At 34.5% G+C, this 9,853-nt stretch overlaps 1 protein-coding gene across 5 annotated transcripts; it reads left to right on the forward strand.

Annotated features, from left to right (window-relative positions):
• Positions 1-224: 224 nt before the first annotated feature.
• LOC103134632 (complement factor H) lies at positions 225-9,853 on the forward strand. Of its 5 annotated transcripts, none has more exons than XM_007546963.2 (13): positions 226-429; positions 1,628-1,813; positions 1,952-2,051; positions 2,977-3,047; positions 3,149-3,331; positions 4,500-4,565; positions 5,979-6,077; positions 6,219-6,275; positions 7,517-7,555; positions 7,631-7,672; positions 7,776-7,827; positions 8,901-8,976; positions 9,184-9,853. In XM_007546963.2, exons 1-12 carry the CDS (start codon positions 357-359, stop codon positions 8,956-8,958), a joined length of 1,026 nt encoding a protein of 341 aa, XP_007547025.1. In that variant the 5' UTR covers positions 226-356; the 3' UTR covers positions 8,959-8,976; positions 9,184-9,853. The 5 variants fall into 5 exon arrangements, with proteins under 5 accessions (XP_007547026.1, XP_007547025.1, XP_007547027.1 ...); XM_016668909.1 differs by having other exon boundaries at positions 272-316; XM_007546964.2 differs by lacking the exon at positions 8,901-8,976 and having other exon boundaries at positions 225-429.

Genomic DNA, 9,853 nt, shown 5'->3' on the forward strand with positions numbered 1-9,853 from the left:
ATTTGGGGGAAACAATGTCATCAAAACTGAAAATTGCTTATGGGTTAGGGTGCTGTGGAGTTATATTTTTGTGAAAGTTATTTGTTTGAGTTTGGAGAAAAACAATAAACTATGAAAAAGTTTTCCATAACAGTATTAGAAACTTCCATAAGCAAACCAATACTTTTATTTTGAAAATCTCATTGCTTCTGTCTATAGTAACTGTGTTTGACTTGACCAACAGAGAGACTATTAGTCTTCAGTGGGAGGAGAATCATTTACACAGTGAGGAGCGTATTTACACACGTCGTTTCCACTGTAACGAAGTTGGACTGAGGTAGAGGCAGCTTTATCCGGATAGTTTGTATCTCCCTGTTATGGAGGTTTTACTGGACACCCGCAGACAGAGAAAACTCCTCATCCTGTACCTATTTATTGGGACTGTTGCAGGTCAGTAATACGGCACCGGCGATTTGATATCTAGAAATAGATTTCAAATCTAAGAATAGATTTGATATTGCTGTACAAGCTATGTTGTCACCTATAAAAAGCAGTTTAAGTTTTATTTGCCTAATATCATGGTTACTTTGACAAATAAGAACGCCTTTATTTAAAAATAACCTAGACTTTAACAACTACGTCTAAGTCACAGTCTTAAAACAGATTTTTCTTTTAAACGCCACATATATGTTTTAGAATTTTACGTTTTAAGATTAAGCATATTAGAAATGTATCAATTTTGCTTAGAGAGAAGGCTTAGAATATAAAACGTTCACAGTAGTTTAGGGTGTGTACTACTACTATTATTATTCAAAACACCTAAGCCACAGCATACGACAAATAGACAATGTAGTACATATTTAAATTCCCATGGTGGGGGGAAAAAAACCTTTGCCTTTTACCTAAATTACATCCTCATTTACATGCTGCCTCTGGGATTGTATGATGTGCATATTACATACAAATTACATGTTAATATTTTTTTCCCGGTAATAAACCTCGTTGTGTTCACACAAAAATGATAATTTATTATTTAGCATATTAGCTAAAAATAAAATATTTTGTAGAAGCATTTTAAAATTACCAAATATCACAATAAGTTTTGTGTAGCCTGGTCATTGCCTTCCAACGCAATTCCGCTCGTTTCTAATCTCACTTCATTGCTTCATCAGGATTTTCTCCTATCGAAGTGGATTCCTCTGGAAGAATTTCTTCCGGGCCAATCAGTGAACAGAGGGAGAAGTTGTGAACAATGATATTTTCTGCCCTATTTTGGAATTGTAGTCTGCCTGAGTTTTAACAATGGCACCGGAGGAAGTGAACAAAGCCGTTATGTCCGTGTTTGCCACTTCCAAATATTGAATTAACATTAACAGTCCTCTAGTTCAGCTCAGCTGAGTTCCCCTCTTCGCAGTATAGGATTGTTTACAGTGCTGGGCATTTCCGATAAGCCTCATAGAATAGAACTGGCGCATTACGTCATGGCCAAACGTAGCATGTGGGTAAAATTTAAAACTCAGGTCGAGTCCACACCTCAAGCAAGAAACCGTTTCTCAGTAGCTGAGAGTCCAGACTCTTTGTACAGAGTAAAGCAAAGTGTAGAACAAGGGGCTGATTTTTCTTAATTTTTATTTTTATTTTCTCCTAGCGGAATGTTCTAAACCTGAACCTGGAATGAACATGATTCTCACCGACGAATCTCTCCTAAAAAATGAATTCCTAGAGGGTTCTGAGGTCACATTACAGTGCAGCAATGGATATGAAAATGCAAGTGGCTCTGGGATCATGAACTGCATTGATAACAAGTGGACTGAGCCAGATCTCAACTGCAAGAGTGAGTCCTGTCTGACTGTCTTATTACATCTGATGAACACAGTATCCAATATGCTTTATGTGGTCATCTTGTCTCTATATAATACTACACTTACGTCTGTTTTGTGTCCGTGTGTGTGTTTTTGTTTTTATATCAAAGAGAAAGACTGTGGTCTCCCTAAAGCAGAGCCACACATGGAATTTAATATCAGCCAAGGTACTCTGTTTGGTTCAGTGGTTAAAGTAACCTGTGAAGAAGGGTATGTATGATTCCACATATTTCAATTTTGTAATTATTTGCTTAAATGCCATGGTGTTATCTCAGAAAATCAAGTGCATGCCTTGACTTGGAGCAGTTTGACTAATAGGAGTGTTTTTGTTGATTGCTGCAATACCAGCATTTCTGCACCATACAACAATCTGATATTTGTCAAGATCTCCATTTGGACATGTACGCACATTTAAAAAAAATGTTTGTAAGAGGATATTTAGTTTAGTAAAAACCTGAGTGAAATGGTTTTTAAAACCTTTCTTGCGGCCACACCCTGTGAGGTAGTACTAACCTGTCTAGGAACGACACATACTGTTTCCCAATGGGTGCTACACATAGGCGCTATCACCCTGTGACCCTGCATTGATAAGTAGATGTAAAAGATGGATGTGGATGTACACCGTATAATTTTATTTTATTACTTATATTCCTGATCTTACTGTTGCTGAAAATCAAAAATCATCTTCCATTTTTGACTTTCTAGCATCCACCTAAAAGTTTTTGGTGTCACCCAACGCTGACTGGTGTTTCATCCACTGTGAACAAAAGTCTGTCTCCATCTAGAAAAAAAAATATGCTGCCCCCATATTTTACTCTGGATTCTTTTATTACGTGCTGTGTTTTTAAAACTTACTTCTTGGAATGTTGGCCCAGTAGTTTAAAATATGGTTTCATCGGCTCATACCACATTCTTCCATGAGGATTTTGGGATCATAGCCAATGTTATTTTTGGGAAGAAAGCTAGTCTACATCCTACTTAAAGGGAAGAGAATGACTCTATCTAAAAAGAATAAATTCAAAATATAAAATTAGTAGCCTAATTGTTAAAAATTAAGCCCTTCTCGCAAAGCTGAACTTTATTTAAGGTTCATCAGATTCTATCATTCATTTTTATTTCTTTTGTCTTTATACAGTTACCAGATCAGTGGATCAAGCTTCAAACACTGCCTTCCAAGAGGGTGGTTTGGAAAGGCATCATGTAACAGTAAGTGTTGTTCAGTTTGAGCTATTTTCTTTTTTCTACACAGTTGTTTCTATTACATGTTTGAACATGTAACAGCAATTTTCTTTTTCTCATTTTCTCAGTTGTTACTTGTTCCAAACCAACCGAAATGGAAAATGGCGAACATTCTTGGAAGAGTGACAATAAACCAGAATATCAACAAACTATACATTTCACATGTAAAGCAGGATACACCATGCTTGGGAATCAAACTATTCAGTGTACCAAAACCGGCAAATATGATTCTGAGCCTCCACAATGCATTGGTAAGTTCTTGTGTTTTATTTCAGGCTTCACAGAAGATTCATTAGCCAAGACAACATACAAACAGTTTGCAAATACATTTGTGAATAATGCAAACCATCTTTCAACTATTTGTTTTTTTTTCACCACCGTATAAAACTGACAATGATTCATCCAGAGAGGAAACCTACTCTCATCATGACTAACTGTTCATTTTCACTTGTTTAATACGTTTTTGAAAAAAGTCTCTGGAATTCCAACATAATCAAAAAAAGCAAACGTTAGTATGAGTTCAAATGCAAATTGTTCCATAGAAGAGGCAAGCATACCTTTGTTCTTGACACACGGTGAAATTGTAAAAGAGGAGAATTTAGGATCCTATATTACATGTAATAATGTTTAACAATAATGAAACAATGCTGTAATTTGTGGTTGTATTGCATAAAAAACCCACTTCAAGCCTTTCTAAGTTTGTTTACTTATAGCCTAGAAGAGCGGTCAAATAGTGGCAGCCTGGAATGCAATTCATTCCTCTGAAAGCCTTATTCATGGTTTGAAATATCTTCTGGGTTTGCAGTTGTTGTTGTGCTCAAACATGCTTTTTAACAAGCATTAAAGGCGTGTCACAAGACCATCTCTGTTTGCTCTTTCTCATTTTATCCAATTGTAAAACTAATATGAAATTAAATTAAATACGTTTATTTTTAAGCTGAAGTCAGTGTACACACTTTACAGCAGAAGTTGCCAAGGGATCACCATGGAAACCTAGCACAATTGCCTGGCTTTCATGTTTGAGCGCTAAAGGATGTGACCATTCTTTTCTATTTGCCCTTTTACGCCTGTGCTTATCCACTGTGGGTTCTGTACTAATTGGATCATCCATTCACTCCTAAACACGTCAGAGTGCTTTACCTCAAACTTACTAAGCACTAAACTGTTTGTCACTCATCATAATGTGTCTTGCTAACATATCATCCAAGTTCAGAGTGGCAGTAGTAACAGTTTTGAATATGAGGTTGCAACATAAATAGATACTTTCTATGAATAAAACCTACAATCAAATGCATGCTGCATGACTGTCAGTTGTAAAGTTTGCTGTGCATGTCAAATTAAAATGACCTGCATGTTGCACATCTAGTCTATGCAGAAGATATGAATTCAGGATGATCTCAGCTGAATGCTTATTTATAGGTTTGACCACAGAAGGCAAAATTACAACAAACATTATTACAACTGCTCCCACAACAACAGAACAAGGTATAGAATGCACAACAAATCTATTTTTCCACAGTTACATGTTTGCATTGTACATTGTGACATATTAACAACAGGATTTGTATAAAGTTCTGTGAAAAAGTGTTTGCCCCATGACAGATTTCTTTAAAACACTTAAGTATTTATAATAATCAAAAATATGAAGGAAAAGATCTGATCCAAACTGGCTTATAGGAGACTAGTAATTTTTCCCCTTATAAAATCGTTAAATAATTGATATATTAACCACATTTTATAAAAATGTCACTCATCACATCCCAGTCCGATTACTTAAATAGAAACTAAATGCCAACATGAAGTAGGCTAAAATGATTTAAAAAAATAATAATAAAAAATTAACACACTATGACCTGATTTTTTTTCTTAGCTTGTAGTAAAACCCAAGCTAAAGATGAAACTTGGGTTTTCCTACAAAAACGAATCATGTTTCTCCCTCGGAAGCTCGGAAGCTTTTGATCACAACTACTGTTTTGCCTGTACTTGATTATAGTGATCTGGTGTATGTGTGTGCTTCAAACAGCTGTCCTCAATTCCAGTGTATCACTATAGATTGATATTTATCACTGGCTGTAGCTTTTGATCACAACTACTGTTTTGTCTGTACTTGATTATAGTGATCTGGTGTATGTGTGTGCTTCAAACAGCTGTCCTCAATTCCAGTGTATCACTGTAGATTGAGATTTATCACTGGCTGTAGCTACCTCACCCAGTGTGATCTGTATTCTCAAGCTAGCATGTCTTCCTTGCATATCAGGTGATATACACACTGGACGACTCTGGCGTACAAGTCTCTTTTTGGCTTGTTTTCTCAGTATTTATGCATTCATTCGGAAAACAGAAACCGGTTTTGCCCTACGCACTAGTGGCAGTTTGCATCTTTATCTTCTTCGTGTATAAACTGAAAACAGCCTTTTAGCATTTCTTTACCCTCTGCTTGAAACGCCTTGCAAGCTGAGCTGAAACTGACAGAACTTGTGTCACTGAACGCTTTTTGCAAAATTTAAAAACGAATGAGAATATTGGATGTCATGTCAACAGTGCCTGTGCTTTTCAATCTTAAATTACCACAGTTTTTTAAATTAGTGTTGTCACAACTACTGCCCATCATTGAGAAGTCACAAAGACATATTACAGGATCAATGCAAGAGTTTTACGTATTGATATCAGGCCATTTAAAGGAAAATCAATTCAAATCAAATCAATTTTTAAAACCCAGCACTAGTGTACACCTGGCAACTGGCATTTAAAACAAATATGCCGACTGTGATGGAATAGAAACAGAGCTCTTGAAGAGGGCAAATACTTTTTCACAGTCTTATGTATCTTTTAAATTTACTCCTTCACAATAAACTGTCCCTCATTCAGCCTTAGATGATAATTATTTTTATGTAACAGAAACATCCACTGCTAATGGTATGACTGTCACACCAACTTTTCACAAAGCCACAACTGTCACAGCTAGACCATCCACAAATATCTCAACACTGAAACAAGGTACAGAAACATGTTCACTTGTAATCCTGCCTGCATATTTGTTGCATGGATGTTGGAAATCATTATTCTGATTGATTAAACACATTTATTTCATTCAAATTAGGAAATATATGATAACTGTACTAACTTTGTCATTTAAAGGTTACAGAATAAGATCATCTGAGGAAACTAATACTACACCCACTACTTCAAAAAAAGGTATCCACATTTTTCTTTTAAAAAGCTCTAAAATGTATTTTTAAGTCAAGCTGGTAGGCAATTTTTGAACATAAAATTTGTCTCAAGGTTTTTTTTATTGTTTTTTTTTTTTGTATTGATTGTATGTGTTTTGAGTATGACACCAGTAAAGGAAATTACATTACATTTCTAAGACAATGTAGAAGCTGCTGATCATAGCAAATTAAACGGGTCATACAAAGCTTATGTCATTAGTGAGTTTTTTTTTTTTTTAATTTAGTTTCCCCTTTAATGCCTTTACTGTAATAACATATGTCTTCCTCCTAAAACAATAACATTTTTTTTTATTTGCATTATTTGCATGTATTTGTTCTGAGACATTGTAAGTGTTTTTTTTTTCTCTCTTTTTTTACTTTGGGGCTTTATATTGTTTTTATGGCAACACATTTCTCTTGCTCTTCCCTTTGTCAGTTCATAAATCAATTTCTTGCCAACTTTTTGCCATTTTGATTCCAACATATTTCTGTGTTTTACCTGTAAACATAAAACCACTTGACAACCAGCAGTTGGATATCAGTTTATTTATCTGTGTAGTAAAGTATTCTGATGAATTATAGAGCTAAATTCTCCTGTCTCACTTTATCTCACGTTTAATTTAATTACATATTTTCTGAAAGTGTTATGTTACAGCCTGTTTCTAATGGTTGTGGTTTTGATAAAGTTGACTATTATGAAAAATGACATTGTGACCTCCTAGTGAAACTGTAATTTTCTGCTAGTACCTATTATTTATCCATTTCCTAACAGTGCACTCTATAGATCATAGAACATGACTTCACACTATTGGTTGTAAATCATCAGTAATCTACGTAGAATTGCTTATGAACAGATCAAAACTGCAAAAGTACAACATGGTGAATTTTTGTGTGAAAACATTAGCAAAGAAAGATCCATAAAAGACAACTAAGTCTTAATATTTGCTGCCAAAAGTGTCCTGTTGATTTTTCATTGTAGTTTAATGTGTTACAAGCAGACATGATGGTGTAGTTTGATGTAGGGTTTATCAGAAAACACTTTGTGTTGTTTTTATACTTTGTTACTATTTATGTTATATTTCATTAGAGTCAGAATTAGTATTATTTTTTATCAGTTCTCTTAAGCATTGTAAATCTTTATGTGTGTTGATGTTTAACCTTAAAGACTAAATCTGATCTTAACTGTAATGTTGTAAATCCACTAACAGCACTAATTTGTTCTTACAGAACAGAATATAGAGACTTTAAATATAAACAAAGATAAAGGTGAGTTATTTTTTTGAAATCCAAACATGCATTATGATTGGTTGGGCTTTAACATTATTTTGTCTGTCATTACAGGACATGCAGCTGTTATAATCAGTGTGGTGGTTGTTACAATAGGTAATATGGATTAAAGTTTCTATTTGAATTTAATATTACTATTCCCTATGTCTGAAATGGAAAATTATAAAAAAAGGTATATTTTGTTTCATTTTCTTCACAGTACTCTGCCTAGTTGCATTCTTTTTAAAGAAGTTTCTTATGAGAAGAAAAGGGTGAGTAATTTTATAATTTTATAATATTTACTAACAACTGCATGTCTTTATAATTCTTCTTTTTTTATGCTAATGTTCCCCTTTGCATGTTCTGTCCCTTCAACCTCTGCATGTTCACATGTAAATGCACAGTAAAGTTGACCACTTGATTCAATTATAAGCTATTAAATTCACTGAAAAGCACTGAAACAATGTACAAGCATTCATCTTCAGGAGTTATGTTATGTAGTGATTTAATTGGTTTTTAATAACAAACCAATGTAAAAAGGCATTTAGAGATTTTAATGCCTCTAACCATTAAAACTCATTATGTCTTTTGTATTTACGTTCAAACTCTCTCATAAATGTCATTTTTTGTTGGGTCATGAACTCTGACCTTCACTGAGGGAGGTGCACTGCAGATGCTTTGGATCAGTGGTTCCCAACCCTGGTGATCAAGGCACGCCACCTTGCGTGTTTTAGATTTTTTCCTGCTTTCAGGAAACAATTGAAAGCAGTTTGGAAAACTCCTGTGATTCAACCATTAATTTAAATCAGATGGGCTGACGCAAGGAAACACCTAAAAAGGGCAAAGTGTCTTGAAGACAAGGGTTGGGAAAGGGTTGCTTTTGATGTGCTCTTGCAGGAATTTAGCTTGTCGGCCACTTCTGCGAAACTTTAGCACCATGCCAGGTTTTGCATAGAAGGTAATGACTCTCTGATGAAGTCATAAAGTCTTAGAAATAGCTTTGAAACCTTTTCACAGGCTGAAGGATGTTCAGGATTTTTTTTTGTCATCTGGTCTTGAAGTGAAGACAAAACACACAGTTTAGACTGGGCAACACTCTCTGCTTTCTTCAAGGTTGCTAAACATTCTACTAATGTATAATCGGGTGAAAGGGGCCATTCATTCTGTCAAATCATACTGGATTTCAGTACTTTAATATTTTTCTCAAAAATATGTCTATTACAGTGACTAACATTTAATTCCCTGGAATGCTAATTACAAATGCATTAAAACTTTTTGGTTTTTTTTAAATAAATATTACAGCCCAATAATTCTCACACAAATTCCTTATTTGATGACACTATAGCTCATATGACACTGGAGAAGACCTGAAGCCGGAGTTATTACAGTTCCAAAGTCTTTAAGTGTCCTTCTTCATTCAGGTATCCATTTCATATGTATTTTCTGACCTAAGACCATCAGAATACCAAGCAATCCTGTTTAACTTGTTCATGAAATGTGAAGTATTGACATGAATCTCACACTGAAACAAGAAGAAACATCACTGTTGTCAGTTTTCGTTGTTCACCACTATGGAATAGCAACTCTGATGAAACTGTTTCTCTTTGCTCTCTTGTCTCTGTTTTTAGATCTGTTGGAAATGGGCCCATCTGTTAGGACATCTACTGCAGATGAAGGATTGCCAAACTCTGAGTGCCTTACCAACAAGCATTGGACAAAACAAGTAGCTTTCATTTATAGTTTTATTTTTGCACTTTTAATAGAAGACCAAACCTATTGTAATACTATTGTATTGTGTCAAAGCTTAATATTTAGAACCACTTTTTTATAGTCATTTTTGTAATTCGTCTAAGTAAGTTGTAAATATTTTTGTATGTACTATTTATGTTGTAAACCATTTTTCTACCTATGTTATAAATTATTTCAGTAATTTAAAGAACACACAGTTTAAAGTTCTTGAGAAAGCTTTATCCTTTGAGCTTCTAGGTTTTCCTGTTGTGTTCCATTTTATCACAACAGAGACATAATACAAGTTGTTCAGGAAGGACACAATGGAGTTAATTCAGTTTACAGTCTGCTTTGGAGGCTGGTGAAGATACTATCTGTTATTCGCCTCCTGACTTGTCTTTCTTTTCATAATTGTTTATTGTTCTCGGGTGGTTTTATCTACTCTGCAGAACAACAGAAATCCTTTTCATTGAGAAAGATTCCAAAACATCACTGCAATGTAACATTTTCAGATAAAAAAAGGGGGAAAAAAGTCAAATTTTTAACAATAAAGTAATGTATATAAAAATG

This window comes from Poecilia formosa, unplaced genomic scaffold (genome assembly GCF_000485575.1).
Source record: "Poecilia formosa unplaced genomic scaffold, Poecilia_formosa-5.1.2 Scaffold18, whole genome shotgun sequence".
Lineage (NCBI taxonomy): Eukaryota > Metazoa > Chordata > Actinopteri > Cyprinodontiformes > Poeciliidae > Poecilia > Poecilia formosa.